This window comes from Pygocentrus nattereri, chromosome 22 (assembly GCF_015220715.1).
Source record: "Pygocentrus nattereri isolate fPygNat1 chromosome 22, fPygNat1.pri, whole genome shotgun sequence".
Classification (NCBI taxonomy): domain Eukaryota; kingdom Metazoa; phylum Chordata; class Actinopteri; order Characiformes; family Serrasalmidae; genus Pygocentrus; species Pygocentrus nattereri.
Genome location: NC_051232.1, coordinates 7,723,350 through 7,748,022, shown reverse-complemented (window position 1 = coordinate 7,748,022; position 24,673 = coordinate 7,723,350). Strand labels below are relative to the sequence as shown.

At 41.2% G+C, this 24,673-nt stretch overlaps 1 protein-coding gene across 1 annotated transcript in view; it reads left to right on the top strand.

Annotated features, from left to right (window-relative positions):
• The window catches only part of si:ch211-197n1.2 (EF-hand calcium-binding domain-containing protein 6), a 59,882-nt gene that overhangs the window by 14,721 nt on the left and 20,488 nt on the right, over window positions 1–24,673 (top strand). The window contains exons 8-12 of the mRNA XM_017681744.2: window positions 2,032–2,174; window positions 3,628–3,824; window positions 11,035–11,142; window positions 11,601–11,666; window positions 13,892–14,002. Coding sequence (XP_017537233.1) covers window positions 2,032–2,174; window positions 3,628–3,824; window positions 11,035–11,142; window positions 11,601–11,666; window positions 13,892–14,002 — 625 coding nt within the window. The remainder of the gene's footprint in view (window positions 1–2,031; window positions 2,175–3,627; window positions 3,825–11,034; window positions 11,143–11,600; window positions 11,667–13,891; window positions 14,003–24,673) is intronic.

The window sequence follows — 24,673 nt, the reverse complement described above, 5'->3', positions numbered from 1 at the left end:
TAGATTCAACTTTATTGTCATTACTCAGTATAAGTACATGGCAACGAAATGCAGTTAGCATCTACCAGAAGTGCAAATAGTAGCAAATAGTGCAAAAAGAGACTGTGCAAGTGTGCAATAAATAGGCATAGTGCAACATTACAGTATATAGAATAAATTACTTATAGATATGCAAAAAAATAGATTATAGATGTGTAGATATATACATGAACATGTTGGAGATGTACACTGTATAGAATAACTGTTGCGATGTGTTATTTACATGGCAGTAGAATGTTACATTTGTGCAGTGGTAATAATGATGAATAAAATAAAATAAAACAACAGCTCTGATTGGTGAGTGTAGTATGAAAGGCAGTGTTCATAGTCCGCTGTGTGCAGTATGAGTGGTAGTGATATCAGCGAGGTGTGGAGTTCAGCAGAGTGATTGTGGAGGGAAAGAAGCTGGACCTGAGCCGACTGGTTCTGGCCCGGATGCTCTTGTATCTCCTCCTGGATGGAAGTAGGTTGAACAGTTTGTGGTTGGGGTGGGAGGGGTCCTTAATGATGCTGTGTGCTCTGCGCACACAGCGCTGGTGGTGAATGTCTTTGATGGCAGGGAGCTGCATGCCTGTGATGCGCTGAGCAGTCCTTACTACCCTCTGCAGGGATTTCCTTTCTGCCACAGTGGAGCTACTGTACCACACGGTCACACAGTTGGTCAGTATGCTCTCGATGGTGCATCTGTAAAAATTTGTGAGGATCTGAGGAGACAGCCGGTCTTGTTTTAGTCTCCTCAGGAAGTAAAGACGCTGCTGTGCCTTCTTGATGAGATGGGAGGTGTTGAAGGACCATGAAAGGTCTGCCGAGATGTGGATTCCCAGGAACCTAAAGCTGGACACACGTTCTACCTCTGCTCCGTTGATGTAGACAGGAGAGTGTGTGCAGCCCTTGGTTTTCCGATCGTCCACGATGAGTTCTTTGGTTTTGCCTGTGTTCAGGATGAGGTTGTTGGTGGTGCACCAGGAAGTCAGGTGCTGGATCTCCTCCCTGTAGGCCGATTCATCGTTGTTCCTGATGTGGCCAACCACTGTGGTGTCGTCTGCAAACTTGATGAGGATGTTAGATGTGTGCAGAGGAACACAATCGTGGGTGAACAGGGAGAAGAGCAGAGGGCTCAGCACACAGCCTTGCGGCACACCAGTGTTCAGGGTGATGGTGGTAGACATATGACTGCCCAATCTCACAGATTGGGGTCGGTCTGTCAGGAATTCCAAAACCCAGTTACACATGGGGGTGCTGATTCCCAGGTCGCTGAGCTTGGTGACCAGCCTAGTTGGGATGACCGTGTTAAAAGCAGAGCTGAGGTCGATGAACAGCATGCGGATGTAGGTGTTCCTTTCATCCAGATGGGTGAGGGCAGAGTGAAGAGCAGTGGAAATTGCATCCTCAGTCGACCTGTTTGCACGGTATGCAAACTGGTGGGAGTCCAGGGATGGTGGGAGCACTGTCTTTATGGGCTGTACTAGTGTTGGCATTATTTGTGTTATTGTAACCATGATTATTTTTGTCTTTATGAAAATATGAAGAGATATAGTTCATATATATATATATATATATATATATATATATATATATATATATATATATATATATATATATATAGTGTTCCACACTCTTTAAAAAGATGGCTCTTTAAAGGGTTCCTTAGAAAAGGGAATGCTTCTATTTATGCAGCTATTATTATCCAGCTTTATAGGGTTCTTCTATTATTACAAGCTTGACATCGCAACAATAGAAAAACGCCATTTTCAAAATGTTCTTCGTAGGATCATATACAACACCTTCTCCATCGATCTGAAAAGCCATTTCACCTCACAAAGAAATTTAATCATGAAATGGTTTTATACAGAACTCATGATTTTATATAGATCTTTGTTATCTTAAAATAAAGTTAACATTAATGTTTGTCTTGTTTGTATTAACTGATATTATAATTATTGTTATCTGTTCAATTCAAAACCAACTTTTTCCTGTCATGCTTTGCTCCAGTCCCAGATATGCCACCCTCAACGGTGGAAGAGGAGCGTCAGGCATCCATTGCTATGGAAACGTGGCTGAAGGACAGGTTCAGGGCAGGTGTTCAGAGGATGAAGGCAGAGTTTGATAAGCGGGACCCAGATGGATGTGGAAAGGTACAGAACTGATATCTGATGGTAGAAAGTGATTTGATTTGGACTTTGTTTGGATAGCAAATCACGTACTGATTTTCTGTCTGGACACATAAATAGAGTTAAGAAGAGGGAAAAAGTGAAAAACTGTTCTTTCCATACTCATTTACAGCAGAGGACATTAGACAGGTGCTCAATTCCTTTATAAGTTTTATTAAAATCCAGAAATTAGGCGCCGTACAGTGCTAATTTTTGTGTGACACACTAGAGTGGACGGTTACCCTGTCCAGTGTGGGTGGGAGTGGGACTACACAACATGTGTTAAGATATCCTGCAAACAAATGAATAGCCAAAGTGAAATAATATATATATATGTCACTTAATACTGAGCATATAAAAAAAACATCTAACAGCAAAATACAGACAGTGGAAAAACTGAATAGAAGTTCTGAACTGGTTCTAAATAGAAACAAGCAATCACATGAACAACATATGAATTCCATTTGTAGGCTACAGAAACGGCAGAGGCCTCAGACAGTCACAGGTTGATATAAGTGAATACGCGGCAGTTAAACTGGCTAAATGGCATGTGTCACGATTGGCCCCTCCCACTCCTTCATGTGCTTGTGTCCCAGTCTTCCATGTGCTTTTTATTTTGGTCTAGTCCATGTGCTTTCTTTGTTTTGATTCCTTCCCAGTCCAGCCCCCTTGTTTTCTGCCTCTGCCTCTGATTTTTCCCACCTGTGTTTTCCACCTGTGTCCTGTTAACCCACGTTATCCCTGTTTGTATTTAAGCCCTGTGTTTTCCAGAGTTTCTGCCTGGTCTTTGTTTGATTTGTTGGATGTTTTGTTTGAAGTCTGATGCGTTTGTATTGTTTGGAATTCTGTGTTTATTTCGTCATGTCTGTCCCTCCTGCTGTCCGTGTTGGCTCTCTGACCCTGGACCGTCTCGACCCTGATTTTTGATTTGCCCGGAATAAATCTTGCTTTTTTCCGCACATGCGTCCACCTCCTCATTGCTCCGCGTTACAGCATGTTTATCGTATAACGGTCATTTTCAGTTGTGACTAGAAGAAAGCCAGATATACGGGACTGCAAGCGGGAGCGGGACAAAACTTTTAGGTAGCAGGCGAGATCTTGTAGGAGTAGGACTAAATAAATCAGTCCCACACAGACCTCTATTCTAAACCTTTACGCATCTATTCTACAACCCCATTCTAGCAGTACTTAACGTCAGTTTGTATATTTCATCCGTACATCACCACAAGTAGGAACTGAACGATAAATGAATTAGTATTTATTACTTAGAAGTCTGTTTCAGCGGATCCATGCATTCATCATCGTTAGAATACAGGTGTGTCTGTGCATGTAAATCTGTTTCTGTACTGATACTGATATCTCTGTATAGGTAATATAGGTATTATGCAACTATTGTTTGCATACAGGTTATTCTGTTAACGCTGTTTCCCGCACACAGGTGAGCGGTGAAGATTTCCTACAGGTGCTTGCAACGTTTGACCTGCAGCTGAAGAGAGAGCACCTGGGGCTCTTCCTCTCCCGCTGTGGTGTGGAGCTCCGGAAGGGCGGTGTGGACTACACACGTTTCCTCCGCAAATTTCAGGACCGAAGCCAAGATGGCATCACGCACAGGATCATCTCCAACCCCCAACACCGGTCAGACATCATTACACTCAACTAGACACTCCTTTCCCTATTTATTTACTCATAAATTTGTTTGGTGAGCTGGTGAAGCAGTTACATTTGCTCAAAATATGAATTTAATCTAATTAAAAAAACAAAGAAAATAAAATAATCTCATGGGATATTGAATCCTTTAAATGTGGAAGTCTTGTAGGTAAATTTGAAGACAACCTTTAACAGAAAGGAGATTCAGTATTTCTCTGTTTAGCATTGATGACTCCAAACAGTTCTAAACATTGCCAAGCTAGTTTGTGTTAACGTGGGATCAAATATTCGCTATAGGGCTTAAATCTGGGCTCTAGACCAGCTCAAATCCATCAGTAAAGTCCATTATATTCCATTTTTTTGCATGGGAATGTACAGTCATATGAATTTACAAAAGTCTGAACACTCCTGGTCAAATTGAGTGAAAATAGAAAACACATCCTCAGCACTGAACCAACTTAAATATGTCATTTTCATAGAATTTTGGAGCTCAACTGTAATTTTTTGCTGTTAATTTTAGCCAATTGGAAGAAATGAAGCAAAACCTCTTAAAGGTCCCACACATTTCCACTACTTTAAATTCAGTATATAAACAGTAATTGTGCACTAAAATATGTGGATATTTTCTCTAAGGAAATCATAAAACATGTAATTTGACCAGGGATGCCCAAGCTTTGTATGTATGTGTATATAAGAAAGATCCACTAAATAAAAAGTCACTCATTAGAAACAAACCCAAAGCTCGACCCAAGGCCAGTGTTTTACAAGAAACCCGATATTTTGGGGGTATTTTTGTCAGGTAGCAAGTCTCTAAGAGGAAAGTATTACCAACATAATGGGGCAGTCTGGAAAAGCCACATATGAACCTAAGGTCACCAAGCCTAGTACCAAGAATTGGCTAGAGGGGTGTGGAATTGCAATCTCTGGAGCGATGGAGCTCCGTCCAACACCGCTGGGATGAGTTGGTGTGATTTAGAGCTGATCATCCAACATCAGTACCTGACCTCACTAATGCACTTGTGGCTGAATGCAATAATATCCTTACAGAAATGTTTTCAAATTCTAGTATAAAGCCTCCCCAAGAGTAGAGGTGTAAGTGCAGCGGAACTCTTGATGTCTCCTGGCTTACCCCTGAACTCTTGATTTCCGGAGAAGCGTTAGAGGAGCAGGTGACTGCAGTCTTTTGTACATACAGTGTATATCAAGTCAAACTCTCACCTCTCCGTTACAAAAGCAGCAGCTCATCAAACAAAGCAAACAGTCTGAGGAAAAAAAATTCTCCTCACTTCATGAAACCGCCTCTCTGCTAACAGGATTCCCAAATTACACACAGCCACACAGATTTTGGCTGCTAACTCTTGTACTCAAACTAACAGTGGCTGTAACAGGCTTACGGCCATAGTTCTGCTGTGCCCTGGGTCAGGCCGGGCCAGCAGCTGAGGTCCACAGCTTAAAGGATTTGGGGACAACTGAAGGAAAGAAACGGCAAATAGTGCGACCAGGAAAGGGCTCTGTCGCCGTGGAGACGGTTGCTGAGGCTGTTGGCTGGGGCTTCTGGGGAAGGATCTGGGTGGTTAGGAGTGTTAAAGGCCCATGCGAGTGTGTGTGTGTGTGTGTGTGTGTGTGTTTGCTCAAAGGATTTGTTGGTTGACAAATAGTCGGCTTGCGGGTTAGAAAACAGTTACTTTTTTAGATTTGGTTAAATGTGAGTTTGTTTATACGTTGGTATGTAAGCAGGGGTGGACAGTGCCTATTGGCTAGTGCCCCTGATCACAACATTTCACATAATGGCTGATAAAAATGCAAAGACTGGAGATTTTCTTGCCTTGTTTTCCTTTTAATCAACCTGTTTGGTTGTACACAGCAGTAACAGCATTAAATCGGATTTGATCGGAATTCGTTAACAGTAGCCACAGCTCATGTGATAATGTGGTGACTGTGGTGGTCCCCCTTGCTGAGCTGGTTTGCCTGGCATCATAGATGCTGTTCCGTTGTCTGAAAGTTGGTAAAATCACTAATATCACTATGAAATACAGTCTTAAAATAAGGTTATGTAACCTGGCTTTACACCAAGAGGTTAACGAAGCAGTAGCAAAACAGCACTTAGGTGCTAAATGGTTAACTGTCGCTGGGGTGGTACCCCCAAGGGTATATCTGCAGTACTTTTAGTTAAGGGAATATAATTGTACCATATTCCACTGCAGTTAATTGTGTTTAAGGTTGCATTGACACACATACTGTTTCATCTCCAGAATTTTTGTTGTTCTGTTTTATAACATGAAAAAGTACAAATATGTACTTTTCCTCTGGGAAAAACTTCCTGAAGGTACAAAATTAGATCTTAAAACCAGTGAGTGTGTTTACATTCACTTAATAATCTGATAACTGCAGAAAATCAGATTTTGTTAGTAATCTGATCAACACATGCACCTGAGTAATCAGATAATGGGAAAAGTCTGGGTCTGCATGAGTCAGACAGTAATCAGATTTCTGCTTTGCAACTGGCTGATAAACTCACACAAGAAGACGAGATATAAATGTAATGTAAACTCAAACTTCATGATGCAGCTTTTAAAAAAATGTACTGGTCAGATCAGCAGGAGGGACCACCACCGTCACCAAAACTACAGTTCTTATTGATGTAAAATTTTCACTTTTCAAAACAACACTTGGAAGGTTTTTGGTACTAAGGCATGCTTTTTACTTAATGCTTACTGTATACAATAAATGGGTTTGCATTATTGGGGATTTCTATAAATTTGTGATTCATTATCTACTGCAAAAAGTCTTCCCCGGTGTGTAAGTATATGTATATGTACACTATCTTTCCAGAAGTATTCAGTCACCCAAATCACTGAATTCAGGTGTTCCAGTCACTTCCATGGCCACAGCTGTATAAAGCCGAGCCCCTAGGCCTGCAGACTGCTTCTACAGACATTAGTGAAAGAATGGGTCGCTCTCAGGAGCTCAGTGAATTCCAGCGTGGTACCGTGATCGGACGCCACCTGTGCAGCAAGTAAAGTCGTGCAATTTCCTCACTACTAAATATTCCACAGTCGACTGTCAGTGGGATTATAACAAAGTGGAAGCGACTGGGAATGACAGCAACTCAGCCACAAAGTGGTCGGCCATGTAAAATGACAGAGCGTGGTCAGCGGATGCTGAGGGTCATAGTGCGCAGAGGTCACCAACTTTCTACAGAGTCAATCACTACAGACCTCCAAACTTCATGTGGCCTTCAGATCAGCTCAAGAACAGCGTAGAGAGCTTCATGGAATGGGTTTCCATGGCCGAGCAGCTGCATCCAAGCCTTACATCACCAAGTGCAATGCAAAGCGTGGAATGCAGTGGTGTAAAGCGCCGCCACTGGACTCTAGAGCAGTGGAGACGTGTTCTCTGGAGTGACCAATCATTGGAAATCCGATGAACGAGTCTGGGTTTGGCGGTTGCCAGGAGACGGTACTTGTCTGACTGCATTGTGCCGAGTGTAAAGTTTGGTGGAGGGGGGATCATGGTGTGGGGGTGTTTTTCAGGAGTTGGGCTCGGCCCCTTAGTTCCAGTGAAAGGAACTCTTAAAGCTTCAGCACCAAGAGATTTTGGACAATTTCCTGCTCCCAACTTTGTGGGAACAGTTTGGGGACGGCCCCTTCCTGCTCCAACATGACTGCGCACCAGTGCACAAAGCAGGTCCATAAAGACACGGATGAGCCAGTTTGGTGTGGAAGAACTTGACTGGCCTGCACAGAGTCCTGACCTCAACCCAATAGAACACCTTTGGGATGAATTAGAGCGGAGACTGTGAGCCAGGCCTTCTCGTCCAACATCAGTGTCTGACCTCACAAATGCTCTTCTGGAAGAACGGTCAAAAATTCCCATAAACACCCCTAACCCTTGTGGAAAGCCTTCCCAGAAGAGCTGAAGCTGTTATACCTGCAAAGGTATATGCAGTTGTCTTTGAATATATCTAGTGACCCGTGAAAGGAAAATGTATAGTTCTCTGTACAAGCTCCGTCAGCTTTAGGTTTCGTAACATAACACTCAGTAGTATCTTCTACTTTCCTAAAGTAAAGCACTGTATGTTTATACTAAAATATAGATTTTGAACATTTGAAATAAAGCATGAAGTTAATAAAATGATGCACATATGTGGGTACAGCAGTCACAAATGTCAGACTCCATGTGGTCAGGCCTATTCAGAGTAGTATCAAGTAGTTCTATAAAGCATGTAAAATAATATGATATATTACAGTAATCCTATAATATAGAATGTATGGAAAAATACAGCTGTACTATACTTTGCTGTTTTTTTTTTTTTTTTTTTTTAACTTTTTTATCATTCTGTGATTCAGTTAAACAGTAGAGCCAAGAGGGAGTGTGTTATCGCAGAATACCATCCCGGCTGTGATCTGGTGCCCGTAGATCATCACAGCCGTGATGTTATTGGTGATAACTCCCTCCTCGAGTGCTCTACTGCTTTAATACAGCAGTTAAATAAATACCGTAAGAAATTAATAAACTGGCCGTGAACGTGGCGTTTAAAATGTTTTAATGTTCAGCTCCTTCCTCCTAATTATAGCTCCTTAATGAGCAGCTTGTTGCTACGTCAGAGTAACGAGCTCCGCCCACTCACTGCTCAGCCGGCAGTTTGTTCTCCAGCTCCTTACAGACAAACTGACAGTTTGGGAATTTAGTGTGGTCTCGTCTTCACCTGTCTGAGTCTGACCAAATCGGCTGTTGGTCAATTGTGATCTTAACAGCGTCCGTTTTCTGTTTTTGGCAAAGTAAAAAGGTTCAAACGGCTCGAGCGTCTCCTACAGCTGTCAAAGTCATTGCTTAGCAACGGCTTCTCAGCGGAGTCATACAGTGTTTGTGAAAAACCTGTGATGTTACGGTGAAATAACAGCAAAGTTAGAACGTCTTTGACTGTTAATATTAACTGTATTATTGTTAATAATAGAATAAATAGTGAAGTCAAGCCAAAGTTTATTTATATTGCGCGTTTTACAACAGGTGTTGTCACAAAGCAGCTTTACAGAAAAACATCTGGGTCCAGGCCCCCAGTGAGCGTCGCCAATGGTGACAGCCGCAAGGAAAAACTCCCTAAGAGGAAGAAACTTTGAGAGGAGCCAAGACTAATTATATCGTTATTTATTTTAAAAATAATTATATAAACATCCATTAATTAGCAGTTGCTTATTACAAAGCAGATCGGGAATGCTGTGCTTGTGTACATGTATGCTGTTTGATCCAACCTTCATTGAATGACAGTTTTTCCCTATAGGAATGAATAGGGTGCAAACGTTTTGTGCACCCAGCTTCTATCACCATGAGTCAAGTCCATTAGCAACACCCTAATAACCATGTGTGATACCATAGAATAGACCATAAGCAACCATCTGCAATACCATAGCAACTGCCTAGCAACACCCTAGCGACAACATGGGATACCATAGTAACCACCTAGCAACCAACTGGGAAACCCTAACAAATGGCAATCAATATGTTAGCAACCACCAAGCATACTATAGTACCCAGTTGGCAGCAACCATATCGCAACTGTTTAAAGAGAAACTCCACCAATTTTGCAAAATTACTCCATTGTCAATGGTTTACATGTGAACAGAATCATTCAGAGTAGGTCGGTGTGAAATGCGCCTTTCTAGAGAAATTTACAGAGTCAGAATTGCTCACCATTGTAATACTAGGAACCAAACGTCCGACGCATTCGGTGGCCCTAAAGGCTCGATCCCATAAGGTTTACACACAAAATGGTTATGATTGTGTTGCTTGGTCCCTGAGACATTGTTTTGGGTTAGTTTTGTTATAAAGTTTTGGCCCAAAACGTATTTTTAGTATAAACTATTACTCCAGGCTTATTTCAGTGTTTTTAAAAACCGCATCTCAACCGAGATCAGTCCACGCGAGCTAACGTGCTTCTGTTGTTACTGGCCTTTAACAGGCGATTTAGCACAAACACCAGCAGCAGGTTTTAATTACAGATTATTTTTACGCTTTTTTTCTTACCTATTTTGGAAGATTGTGGAGTATAAGGAGGATTTTGAGGAGGTCTGTTTCCTAAATGTTGTAGATCCATATCAGTTTGAGCCAGAATACACAAAGGAGTTACAGCGGCTTGAAGAAGAGAGGGAGAGACTGAACAACCCAGTCAACCCAGAGTGAATGAAATGAACTGGTTTAACTTTAAGTCATACTTACTAGTCCCAAAGCGGGGAAACTTCACCTCCGCATTTAATCCATCCATGAAGTGAAACGCCACATACACACTAATGAGCACACACACACTAGGGGGCAGTGAGCACACTTGCCCAGAGCAGTGGGCAGCCCTATCCACAGCGCCCGGGGGAACAGTTGGGGGTTAGGTGTCTTACTCAAGGACATCTCAGTCATGGACTGTCAGCCAAGGGGATCGAACCGGCAACCTTCCGGTCACAGGGCCAGATCCTTAACCTCCAGCCCACGACTACCCCAAAGTTAGTTGCTGCTCTACTTACCAGGAGGTAGGACAGCGAGGTAGATATATTTTTTTTACGTGACCTACTTTAGACACTCAGTTCTAAGCTAATATCTAACAGTGGTATATGTACAGTGACTAACGATGAAGAAAGTTAATGTATTTCACTCGCGCGTTTCTTACCTTGACTCCAGTTAAACCCGAGGCTCTGCAGTCAAACTGTTATCCAAAACATGCTCAGAGCAGAGAGGTACATTCACAGTGTTGTAAGGAAAAAACGGTACCCTAAGAAAACGTATTTAGCTCTGCTTAGCACTATTTTACTATTAAAAGTGACATATTAAAACATACAAGTTACATGTAAGTTCACTGGTCATTCCAGATAACAGATAAAATGGTGATACTTGTATTGTAGACATGGTTTCTAGTACTGCAACGGTGAGCAATTCTGACTCAGTAAATTTCTCCAGAAAGGCGTATTTCACCCCAAACTACTCTGAAGGGTTTTGTTTACATTTAAACTATTAAATAATTACTTAATTTCACAAAATCACTGGAGTTCCCCTTTAAGCCGCACAATCACTTTTCTAGTTAATGCATAACATTACGTCAAAATCTACTGCTTCTGCTGCTGCTCATGCTTGTATTGGTCCTTAGTTTTTGGTAGTATTGTTATTGTTGATGTTGCTGATATTATTAATAGATTATTATTTTGTGCTCGGGCAGGTTTCATTCCATGGAAGACATCCGTCACGGTTCCTCTGTGACTGAAGTAGAGGCCAGACTCACTCACCTCTTGCACGCTGAGTATCTCTCTCTCTTAGAAACCTTTCAGTGAGTACACCACCCCCTCTTTCTTTCTGTCTCTTTCTTTCTGCCCTGTCTGTCTTTGAACTATTCTGTGTGGCAATAAGTGGCCATTAACACATTTCAGAAGTATTTACAGGTGCCTTCCCCTCTCTTAATGTCTTTACTAGGCCATTGTATCTCGGAGGTCAAAGGCAGATAGGGCCTCTTGGGTGTTTAATTAAAATGTCGCCGTATGAATGAAACACTCACAGGGCGTTTTAAACTGAGAATGTTCATTAAAGCCTAATATCTCTGTGTGCATGTGAAGTGCTTCTCAGTAGCTCTGGCTCCATGCCTCTATTACCGAAGACCATTCATCTGCTGGAGTAGTGCTGGGTTGATTCATCTGTTCAATGCTTTTTAATAGCACTGAGAAGCATAGAAGGCTTTTTAACTGAACTCTCTCTCTGTCTGTGTGTGTGTGTGTGTGTGTGTGCTTGTAGGAAGATTGATAAGCTCAATAAGGGGATCATTAGTCAAGAGGAGTTCAGGGCAGCTGTGGAGCACAGGTACAAATTTCTCCTTTCTCTTTTTCTTTTTGTCTCGTCTTTGCCTCTTCTTTTCTCTACAACTCCTCTCCTCTTCTCAATTTTTCAACCCATCTCCTAATTTGAAAGGGAATTTTACAGATTTTTCTTCAGAGCTGAGATGTAAACAGTCATTCGGAGTGGCTTGGTATGAAACAGTTGATTGTAGAGACTCAGATTTCTTCACAGTGGTGCTGATAGGAACCGGGGGTCACTATGTCTACAAGGCCATTTTATGCACTACCAAAAAACAGTACATGAATAGTAAACCGTAAAATAGGTTATGCTTTAGGCAAACTTTACTTAATAAAGTAAAACCTTCTGTGAGGGAGCTTGTAGAGACGTTATCGCTTCAGATGTCTGGTTCTTATCACCATCACTGTGAACAATTCTGAGTGCGTACATTTCTCTAGAATGGAGCGTTTCACACCAAACCGCTCTGAATGAAAATCAGTTATGCTGAAATGTTTGAAGAAAATGACGGGATTCACCTTTAACTAACACAGCTTGATGACTTAGGCTACGTTTACACAGCAGAGCAGACCAGAGGTGAACAATCATGACGACTAGAGAAAACTAGTCGCTCCCGGTTTCGTCTTCGCCAGCATAACAGGAGCTGTTATGAAGTTCACAGCTGGGCTCCTCACCCACAGTGTGTTCGAGTTCACCGTTAAAAGGGCTTTTCTTATTCGGTCACTTCTTTAGTTCGTGTCCTCGGATTGTTTAAATTGTTCTCTGGCGCTGCAGCCTCGGGCTTCTCCGGCCTGACTCGGCTGTTTCGTTCTAAACCTCTTCAAAGCCCGGAGCGGCTGCGATGAGTCGCCTCTATTTTTTTGATACAGAAACATCAGCCTTAATATTTATGAGTCTCAGTAGCGCGAAATGATGACAAATGTCGAGTTGGACTGACATAAAAGTCGCATGTATTCCGATCTGGCTGTTCAGACTGAGTCGCATTGCCGCAGATCGGAAACGGATCGGATTTCAGTCCCACATATGAAAGCGGCTCAGATCGGAATTGAAAATGTCAGATTCAGGGCGTTTTTTGCTGTTCACACTGACACACATCTGTGTCATATACGGAGAAAAGGATCGGATTTGGGCCACTTTTACCCAGTGTTACTGCGGTATGAAGTCCTCATGATACCTTTTTAAATCTTTTAATTATAAATCTTTCATATTTTCAGTGCAATAACAAAACTTTATAGAACAAAAGAAATAAACATTCATAACTGTGCTGTAAGTTCATGTAACAAGATTTAATTCTGAGTCGTTTCCATTCATCCATTTGGCATGAATTGTTCTCACACTTTTAAATGAGGTGCAAAAGTAAAAAATACAAACATGATGTTACAGTTAAGATTCAAAACTCATTATACAGTAGTTTTCTTCAAAATGTATATGTTTAATTTTTTATAATGTGAAGTCCTGGTCCTTTTGGGGTTGCTTTGATTTATATTTGTATATATGAAGGGTTTAATTTCAAAATTCATTAATATTGCATTCTCTTTTTTGATGATCTACACTGTCAGGAGTGGCCTTTACACACAGCTGAAATATCAGTGCATATAATCTATGATTATACCGCCTTTATTACAGACACAAACAAACTTTTTGCCTGACATAGCAGCGCTATTGCTTTCAAATCTCAGTTCTCTGTCCAAAGCTGTTTGAGTGAACTCTTCGTTTGTTCTTTATATAATCTTAAGTCATTCTGTTCTATAATCCATCTGGACTACCAGTTCTCCCAATTGTGGCCACTCTCTTGGTCAGCGAGGGCCAAAGTCTATTAGAGCCCAAAGACATACAGACAAAGTTCTTCATAATGTTTGATAAATCAATTGGTCTTTATCTGTGTTTTCTGGACCGAGTGAAGGTTCTGGCTTGTAGGAGTGTACGTGTGTGTAAGTGAGTGTGTGATAGAGAAAGAGAGAGTGAGAGAGAGACCTTTAATCCTGTGATTGAGAGGTAGGGGTGGGATGTGGGTGTGCGATTGAGAGATTGGTCAGTGTGTGTCCAGCTCGGTGCCATGGTTGGGTGGAAAGGGCAGTTGACCTCTCGACCTCCCGACCCTGCAATGTGTAAGAGGGTCAATGAGCGGCGTATGCTCTCGGCCTTCTCCGCCAACCAGCTCAGATGAGTGGACTCTCGGCCTGCGGTGACCTCTCGCTGACCCTTCACTGACCTCTCTCAAACTCTCTCCGCAGGTTTGGACTGGTGATTTCCGACGGAGAGTTTGAACAGCTGGTGGACAGGCTGCCCCTCGACCGTCTCGGAAATGTGCAGTACGGCGTTTTTATGGCAGCATTTGACACAAGGTACCACATTACTCACTGGAGCAGCTTCTACTCCACTGGCAGCAGTGATGGATTCAATCAAATTCTGCGTGAAAACAGCAAGCGTATCAAAATTGGGCCTGTTTTTGTAATCTGTGTCTCTAAACTATGGGGTCCATGACTAAGTGACATGTTCCTTTACGTGGGAAGTCCTTCCGTTACCTGGAAAAAAGTCCTAAGTTAGCCTCATTAGTGATTAGTGTCTTAACCATAAGTAAAAAAAATTCGATAATGATTTATGAATTTTACAAACATATGTATTTAATATTAAATGTATGAATATTATATATCGGTTTTATATGGCTGTTGTCAGAAGAAAACCTTGTATCTCAGACATGGAAAAAAACTTATTTTACTTTTAATGTAAATCAGTGGAACCAGAGGTTTTTACAAGTGATTTTGGGTCATTTCTTTTAGTTCTTTCATCATGAAATGTACGTACAATGTGAAGGACAACAGATGCTTTCAGTTTATGTCAAAAACCTAAAAAATGACAAAAATGGAGATACAAGGTTTTCCTCCGACAACAGCAATATGCAATATCTGTATACATAGATATACACAGTACTGTGCGAATGTTTTAGGCGTCTAAGCAAATTTTAAACACCTGACCTCAGCAGTGAGTTTATCACAATATACATTAGAATAAAGTCGTATTCATAATTCAAATAAACAGAAAAAAAATGAAAAGTAACAAGAATTTCTCGGGTCCAGATTTTTCCTGGACACCTTCACAGCCGCCACAGAGACTCGTTAATATCATCAATTACATCATGAGTACAATTTACTGAGCACTGATTGGTCAAACCAGGAGCTGCTTCTTAACTACACACACACACACACACACACACACACACACATCTGATACAGCTGGTGTATTTGTGCTTTGGTGCTTGGCTTCTAGCTCAGTTCTCAATAGCAGTGGAACTAAACCGTACTAAAGGTATGAAGGGTTCTGGGGTTCTCAAATAGTGATTTAGAGTCAAAGGCTCAAACTCAATTATGGGATAAAAAAGAACAAAAACATAAATTCTCTTACTGGCCACTCCTGCAGTACTAATCCCATAACATCATTTTTTTAATGACTTTCTTATTAATCGCTTTCCAGGTTTTTGTATTGAATTTTTGTTTAGTCCATTTTTCTTCTTTGGTCATTAAAAAAAAAATTACTCACTTAACTGTCAAAACAACCAGTAGATGGCTTGATGGCTTGATGATAGTTCTTTATTATTGTTTTCATTATTATTGATTTCATTTATGATCAATTTATCTGCTTTACAAGAGAACTCGAGGAGAAAGTTTAAAGGCTTTTTTATTAGAAACAATTGAAAACTGTCTTTTTTGTTAACTTTTATGCCACAAAGCGGTTTTTATTAAAAACATCAAATGTTCCATATGAGCAATTAGCGTTATTCATACAGCACTGTGTGAGTCTTAGGCACCCAAGACACTTTTTCAAAATCTATTTATTTGTGTAGCTTGTGTTTATTTGCAGAGAAAAGTGTTAATATTTGAATGAACAAAATTTATAGAATATTAATTAATAATGATTTTATATATATAGTGATTTTCTGGATGTTGGTGTGTTTGTTTACCCATCTCCAAGCCTCTCCTCCTCGAGGAAGTCCAGTATTATATGTAGTTAAAAAGCAGCTCCTGGTTTGACCAATCAGTGCTCAGTAAATTGTGCTCATGATGTCATTGATGATATTAACGAGTCTCTGTGGCGGCTGTGAAGGTGTCCAGGAAAAATCTGGACCCGAGAAATTCTTGTTACTTTTTATTGTTTTTATGTTTATCTGAATTATGAATACGACTTTATTCTAATGTATATTGGGATAAACTCACTGCTGAGGTCAGGTGTTTAAAGATTTGCTTAGATGCCTAAAAACTTTCACACAGTGCTGTATGCTCTTATTGTGGGGTGGCTGTTTTTGGACTTGAGTCAAAGTAGATGACAGAGCAAAATTCCATCACAGTTTCCAGAGCGAACAGCATTCCCGCCTTTTATTTTTGTCTCCGACCTTTGAGCTCTTTGCCCATAGATTGTTAAAAAGAGATCAACCCCTTCTCTCTGAGTGTTTGATCATTGTTGAATAACACTGATTTGTGAACGTATTACTCACTTAAAAAGATGGTTCTTCAAGGGTTCTTTAGTGAAGGCAATGGCTCATGTAGAACCATTTGCATGAAATAGTGAACTCGTTCTTCAGGTTGATGGAGAATGTGTTGTATAGCTTTCTGTATAGCACCAAAAAGGGTTCTGCTGTTGTTACAAGCTTGACATGGTAACTATAACAGAACCCCTTTTTTGGTGCTTTATAGAACCATTTTCAACACATTCTTCCATCTGAAGAACCATTTCACCAGACAAAGAACTATGGAAGCATGCAAATGGTTCTATGTAGAACTCACGAGCCATTGCTTTTACTAAGGATCCCTTGGAGAACCATGTTTTTTAAGCATGTTCTTTCAATTTTCAGTTGTAATTTATAAAACATTAGCAGAATTGTTGGCTCTGAGGTGGCGTCGATGAGTACATGGTAGCAAAAATGAATAAAAAATTCAAGTGATTGTTATTTGATAAATTAAAATGTGATCATTTGATAACGGGAGTTGTTATAAGCAATATAGTACAGCATTCATAACATTGCTATAAAGTATGACAACATCTAAATAAATGCTCTTATAGTCAGTATATTTGATGTGGGATTGATGGGTAGCATTTTGATAGTTAAAGTGATGTATAAAGATGGTAATTGATGCTTTTATTTAGAATGAAATGTAGTCCAGTATTAGATATTAGATGTTTAGACGTGGCTGCGTTTACTAAGTACTACAATTGCTGAACATTTTTTGTGGAGCAGTTTGATTTAGACGGTTGGGTATAGTCGAATTTACAAGGTCGGATTTGGGGATTAGGTGTCAGCCACCCGTGGGGGGGTGGGGGGCTCATGAGAACTCCCCCCAACCGTCCAATGAATGGCCAACAATAAGCGACGCAATGTAAACGTTTCTTAAAAAGAACAGGGTAATGAATTTTAATCTGCAAGAGTAACAGATCCTACACATGTGGTTTCAGTGGTGTGTGTCTAGGTTGGATTGGCTGGATTTGGGGGGGGGGGGGGGGGGGGGGGGGGGGGGTGGACGAATAAGCTAAGCTTCTCACTTTTTTTTCTTCTGTGTGTGTGTGTGTGTGTGTGTGTGGAGGATAAAGACCTAGAAAACCAGCCTGGCTTAGTTGACAGGTGACAAGGGTTATATTGAATGGGGATTTTGTAATACCAACAGTGGGGGAAAAAGCCTGGGCTCCAAGGGACCTCCTGAATGGAGAGAAAGGGAAACTTTAGAACTGTTATAAAGACCCTCCAGGCCTTACCAATGACACCACCGGACTCTCTCTCTCTCTCTCTCTCTCTCTCTCTCTCTCTCCCTCTCTCTCTCTAATCAATGCTAAATCATTGCCGTTCTAAAATAGGCTGATCTCAGTGTCAGTAGTTCCTGTGTGGCATTTCTCTCTACTTTGGTGCGAAGTTTCGACATGTTTGTCGAACTTAAAGCAACTTAAAGCCGTCTGGGTTCATTTAAATCCGTCACAACCCAGCCCACCTCCTTTTTCCTGTACAAGCCCATGTAGCGTAACACAACTAGCCGTATCTCCGTCCATTTATTGCACAAAATATAGACGGTTGGTGTTTTTTTAGTGTCATCCTTAAGTTATTCGTTCAAAACATTTTTTAGACTAAAATCCTTTTGCTTTGAGTGACCAAAACAGTCCATGCACTATCGCTGCCAGACTCCCACTCACTGCCATTCCCAATGTCACTACCAAAACAATCAAAACACTGCCAGATGTTTCCAGATGTTTCAGGGTGACAGCTGTTACTCATTTTGAGTAGAACTCAAAAACACTAGACAGTGCATGACTAGCAGACACTGCTTTCAATAGTTGTACACGTAAAATCATATTTTTTTCAGTAAAACAAAAATGTTGAAAATCGGCGTTTCGGTAGCGACAGTTCTTAATGTTACATACTGATTTTCAGACTTTCAGGGCACATTTTTGTCAAAGTAAGGATCTAACCCCTCACCATGTGGCCATGAGGGACAGGGATGCAGTCTCAGTTTCTGCTCTAGAATGCAGGGGCGTGGCTAAAACAAGACGGAAACTCTGTTTCGGTAGTGCTTTGAGTGGTGAACTCATGATAAATCGAAATCTTTCATCTTAACCTAAATAGAAATAAAAAACATCTTCATAGTGATCTTTAAAAAGTGTGCAAGTTATGCTTAATTGTTCTTTCAAGTAGCTTTGTTGGACAGCTGTTTAAACCGATTCAGTAGAACGCTTAAAACTTTCATGAGCTCATTAGAACTGTGAAACTCTTGCATGACAAAACCATTAAAATTCAGCTGATTGAGTTTGGGAGCGCAGTGGCGGCTTGTTGGCAGATAATAAAGCCATAGTCTATCCACCAACGGCAGGAAAACATGCTTTTCCCATAAACGCTCAGTTTAAAACACATTTTAATGTGTATTAACTGATATATTTGAGTGTTTAATAAATCGCTGCTGTTGGAAAAAAAAAACTTGTGTCTGAATTTTTGTTTTTCATTTTTCAGTTTTTGACACATTGAAAGTGCCTGTTGCTCTTTACACTGTGTGTAAATTTCATGACTAGACCAAAACAAACGACTTGGAAAGACATCTGGTTCCATTGACTTACATTCAAAGCAAGTAGGTTTTTTCCTTCTTCTGTAAAGTTACCGTTTTGGAGATGCGAGGTTTCGTTCCAACAACAGCAAGATATTTTTTGATCTGTTGCTGTAGTGATAAACGAAGGCAGAAGTCTAAGCTGAGATTTCCTGCTTTTTTATTAGTTATTCTTGCTGTGTCATGAACTGCTAATTGTACGCCACAAAAAGCGCATACACCATTAGAAGTGCACTTACTAGTGCAGTAGGTGGAGTACAGAAGTGTGTGATTTGGGACGCAGCGTTGGATCGCTGGGACCCATTCAGCAGTGCAGCAGCTCTGGTGGCTCTGCTTTGCTGCTTGTTAGCTGCTAATTAAACATCTCAACGTTTACTGTATTTCTTGAATATGGAGGCATTTGCTGAGGTACGTTACTACGTTCATTGAGGAAAACTGATCTTGGCTTCTTATTCAGAGCTTTTTGTTTGGAATTCATACTGTTAATGTTGCAGCACCAATTAGGGTGGAATAAAACATTCTAATAAGACGCTGGTGAATAAGAAGCTAACCTTAGATTCATATGTACAGCGTATACAATCCAGACCTCCTCTCCTCTCTTCTCTCCACTCCTCTCCTCCTCTCTTCTCTCCTCTTCTCTTCTCCTCTTCTCTCCTCTCCTCCTCTCTTCTCTCCTCTTCTCTCCTCCTCTCTTCTCCTCTCTTCTCTCCACTCCTCTCCTCCTCTCTTCTCTCCTCTTCTCTCCTCCTCTTCTCTCCTCCTCTTCTCTTCTCCTCTTCTCTCCTCTTCTCCTCTTCTCTCCTCTTCTCTTCTCTCTTCTCTTCTCCTCTTCTCTCCTCTTTTCTTCTCCTCTTCTCTCCTCTTCTCCTCTTCTCTCCTCTTCTCTTCTCTCTTCTCTTCTCCTCTTCTCTCCTCTTTTCATCTCCTCTAATCTCCTCTTCTCCTCAACTCTCAACTACTCTTCTCTCTACTCCTCTTCTCTCCTCTTCTCTTCTCCTCTCTTCTCTTCTCTTCTCTCCCCTTCTCTTCTCGTCTCTTCCCTTCTCTTCTCATCTCTTCTCCTTTCTTCTCTCCCCTTCTCTTCTCGTCTTGTCTCTTCTCATCTCTTCTCTCTTCTCCTCTCTTCTCTTCCCTTCTCTTCCCTTCTTTTCTCTTGGTGTATCTACTTTTGGTATAGTCCCATTCTCTCCTCTTCTCTTCTCTTCTCTTCTCTTGGTATCATCTTCTTCTCTTCTCTTGTTATGATCACCTTCTCTTCTCCTCTCTTCTCTTCTGTTCTGTTCTGTTCTCTTCTCTTGGTATCATCTCTTTCTCTTCTCTTCTCTTGGTATCATCTCTTCTCTTGGTATCATCTCTTTCTCTTCTGTTCTCTTCTTTTCTCTTGGTATCATCTCCTCTTCTCTTCTCTTTTTTTTTAAACAACAAACTTCCCTGACTTCCTAATTGTTCAGGACCCCCCCTCAGTGTTTGTGTGGTCTCTTTTTGAGAGAGACATAGAAAGAGAGAGAGCACAGTCAGTGGATGAGACTTTGTCAGATTTTCTGGTGGGAACCCAAAGCCGCAAAAAGCCCACCGTGCTCCACGATGTCCGCAAAGAAACATTTTGTTTTTTCCCCTTCTCTGTCTCTTTTTCTCTCCACCCATTCAGGGCTTTAATTTTTATTCATGGGGACCGGGGGGATATTGAGGCAGGCTCAGCGACAGAGAGGATAACCGCTTAAACTGGGTCCAGGCCTCAGCCCAGCGGCCGGCACAATGGCCACAGTGTTGGGGTGGGTTGGGACGGCTCAGCACATTCTGCCTCTGTCAGAGGGAAAACGGCTCTGGATTACCATCTCATTAATACCATCCATGACTTTTGTTCAAAGAGCGACTTGTGTAAAGTGGCCGTGTGTATGACGGGTAATCCGCCCAGCCTGCAGCTGTAGGGAGGTGGACACGCACACGCACACACATGCACGCATACACGCTAGCTTGTATTTCAGTCTTTTCAGGGTTTTTCTGACTGTAGCTAAAGGCTGCTGTGCTCCACCAACCCAAACCTAACTTTAGCCTCAAAAGACAGCAGCTAATCTCATTTTACATAGTCGTACATTCATGACAATGTACTGGCGTTTACTGCCTGAGGTGAATCTTAAACCTTATGCAGAAACAGTGAGGATTTCTAGCCACAGATTATGTTTAAAACACGTGCTAGCAGTGTCCTATTGTGGTGTTTCCATGTACTTCAGGTTGCTTTTAGCAAATTTGCTCCACAAAAAATGGGCAGAGTGGAGTTTCACCTCCTCGTTCATTACATGGAACTTCTGAAGACCTTTTGAATTTGGATGTCTGTAACGCAGTTTGAGCCCCATTTGAGCTACTTTTGGAGATGCTAACACCATCCGTGACAAAGCAGAAGGCAAAAAAAGTTTGTCGCTGGTACACAGTCGATTCTCTTGGTTCAGGCGTCTTGGTTGTCACCAGGAACAACCGCGATCTTTTCCTTCTTCTAATAATAGCTGCACATCACTAGTGTGGAGCACCAAACGTCCCCAGGCCTTTTCTGTCATCTCGTCATCCTGGTGACATTTAGTCCCTGCAAATAGATAAATACACACACACTCACACACACACAGACAATATGACTTCCCCTGCAGCTATGAGAGTGAGGAGGACGATGGAACTAAAAAATAGATGCAATTAGCAGCCAAACTCAATAGAAGGCAGAGAAAGTCTTGTCCATTCTGCTGTTCTACCTTGATCCCTTTTTCCCCAGAGCCTCTCTCTCTCTCTCTCTCTCTCTCTCTCTCTCACACACACACACACACGCAGGTTTGTTTATATATAGCGTCAGTGTGTGGGGTCAAACACAGCGTCTATGTGTGTTATCTGTCTAGCAAACTGTTTAAACCATCTGTCTTGACCACGTATGTTTCTGCCAGTAGAAACACTAAATAACATTGGAACAAATACAAATAAACACAGATCCTGAAAAAAGTAACACAGGTTTCAGTTTTATAAGTAGCTGACATCTTGTGAACTACTTAGAAGAACACAGGTTTGGTTCTCCCTGGTGCCCCCAGCTATCGCATGGTCTTCTTAAATTTAATCTTAAATTGAATCCCAGCACACTTGGTTTCATGTAAATATGAATTTTGGCTTACAAAATCATCCGAATGTTGGCCTTGCCGAGATGGGGAAGGCAGTTTGATACGTGCGCTCTGTGGTCCTGGTCTGAAGTCCAGCCGTTTTGGCTGGGTGTTCACGAGCATGTACTGGAAATAAAAGAAATCGAGTTTTTCTTTCTGTCCCAGACTTCATACTCTTGTCGACCCAGCAGCCTCAGCTCACTGTCATAAGCCCGTAGGTGATCGGATCCATAGTTATATGGGGGTGTAAGTCGTCACTGGCTCTCTCTGTGCAGGAATGACTCAGTGAACTGGCAAAAGATGCAGCCTATGAAAGGATGCCATTTAGGATATGGAAGAAATAGATAAATATCAGAAATGAGAGAAATACTTACATAGATACTTACAGATGTAAGGATGAAACACTTACTAGGTCCTGTTGTTTTTTATTTATTTATTTATTTATTCTTTGGAGTATCGCAGTTTGGATGTAGGCTTATTCCTCCTGGTGTGTGGGTTTTTTTTTGTCATTGTACAAGTTGAGTATGACATTGTTACATTGAAAAATGCCAAAAAAGTCTAAAATAATAGTCATAAAAATATAAATCTGAATTACATGCATATAACCATTACTTACTGCATTATCTTATTTAAATGGTGATTCACTTTTTAACTGATCCTCTCAAATGCCTGCTTCTGTTCTACACTGTATGTAAGTATCTATAGGTAATAACAGTGTCCATATGAAATATGTGTGTGTGTGAGTATTTAAATGTAAAATGTCCCTATATATGATGTTATTACATAGTATTACGTTATGGATGGAGGTATCTATATGTGATCATTTTCTAGGTCTAACTCCAAACTTAAACAAAAGAATAGCACACAGAGCATTTAGTCATTTTACAAGGCAGGACCCTTTTCGTTCTCTGGGTTAGATTTTCCAGAATCACTTTTTCTACAGTTTATTGGCCAAAATGAGTCTGTGTTTGGTTATTTAGTAGCGCACAACACAAAGCAGGTAACGACATAAATTTACAGTCGTACAGTCAAATGGACTTTCTCATACAGTCAGATAGACTTATCTGTTTTTCCTAGAAAGTCAGGACATTTTTGTCCTGAATATGTATGAAAACAACCACACACACACACGTTTGTGTTGCCATTGATGTGAGGACGTCCATAGGTTTCTGTTGATTTTTGTGTTAATACTACACCTAAACCTAATCCTAACCTTAACGTCAGTAACCAAAAGGCCATTTTTCTGCTCTTTTAGTTTTCAAATAAAAAAAGGAATTGTTTCATATTAAATTTCATAGTCAAATGTCATAGTGGGGTCATGTGGTCCTCACAAGTACAGCAGTACAAGAACACAAACACTCTCTCTCTCTCTCTCTCTCTCTCTCTCTCTCTCTCTCTCTCTCTCTCTCTCTCTCTCTCTCTCACACACACACACACACACACACACACACACACACACACACACACACACACACACACACACACACACACACCTCTCTCCTCTCAGATGGTGGCCCAGATTAGGCAGACAGGAGATAAACGTGCATCTAGTCATTCTCCTCCTTTCCCTCCCATGGCTTATTCCCTCCCTCTCTCCGTCCGTCCATCTATTCCCTCTCTCCTCGCACGGGACCAAAGAAAGAGAGAAATAAGCCACTCATTCATCCGTCCGTTATCTCTTAGGGTGTCTTGTCTCCGCGAGTGACGGGGATCATTCTTTTCTCCCGATCCGTCTCTCAGTCTGTCTTTTCTTTTTTTCTTTCCCCCACAAATCCTTCTTTCTCAGACTGTGGAGAACAGTGGGAACGTGGGGAGTGAAACCCGTCTCTCGTTCGTGTCTACAACACTCTGTTTTTTGCGAATACTAGATCCTCGTGAACTGGAGTGGGGCTTGAGCGCGACTCCAGTGCCTGTTGACAAACAGCTAGAAGATTAAACACTTGTTGAAATGTGTGTTTGTTCTTTCTAGCTATAGATTAACCAGCAGAGAAATAAGCCTTGGGCTCTTTTTTTTTCTATATGAAGTATCACTAAACCAGAGAGCCTTTGTCTTTAAGACTGTATCATGTATTCTCTAGATAGCATTATCCAGCTTGTTAGCTGCCAGTTTTGTTCTGTAATTGTAGGTAGATTGCTCTGATTTCTGTTTGGTGACATTTATGGCATTTCGGCTGACACTCTTATCAAGAGCAACTTACATTTTTGATCATTTTACACAGGAAGGTGAAGGTAATGTTAGGAGTCTTGCCCAAGGACTCTTATTGGTATAGTATAAGGGGCTTACACAGGTGGGGGATCGAACCCCAGTCTACAGTGTAGAGGGCAGAGGTGTTACCCACTACACTAACCAACCACACAGGTGACTAAGCCCGTGACTAAGTGTATTTTCACGATTACCTGTTTATAGTTGCGTCACAGCAAACAGTGGCTGTTAACCCAGGATTGCATAGGAAAGTGGAGACGGGAGGCCTAAAGGTTGCTGACATTACTTCCGTTAAGTTGATATTGTATTGTGTTGTGATTTAATTGCTAAAAAAATCCTCATTCTTCATTTTCAGTTTTGGATTTTGCTGCACCTTCCATGCAAAGTATGTTGATGTAAGTTTAGGAAAGTGTAAATAATATATATTTTTTATTATTATTTTATTTTTATTAGGGATGCACTGATATGGGTCTTCTGGGTTGAGGTCAATATCCCGTTCTTTTCATGTGTGTATCTGTCGATGTTGATACACTGATGGAACATTTATTTGTAGAGGGCTAAAATGTAAAAAAAGACATTTTAGCATAGCCCAGCACTGCTTAAACGTTC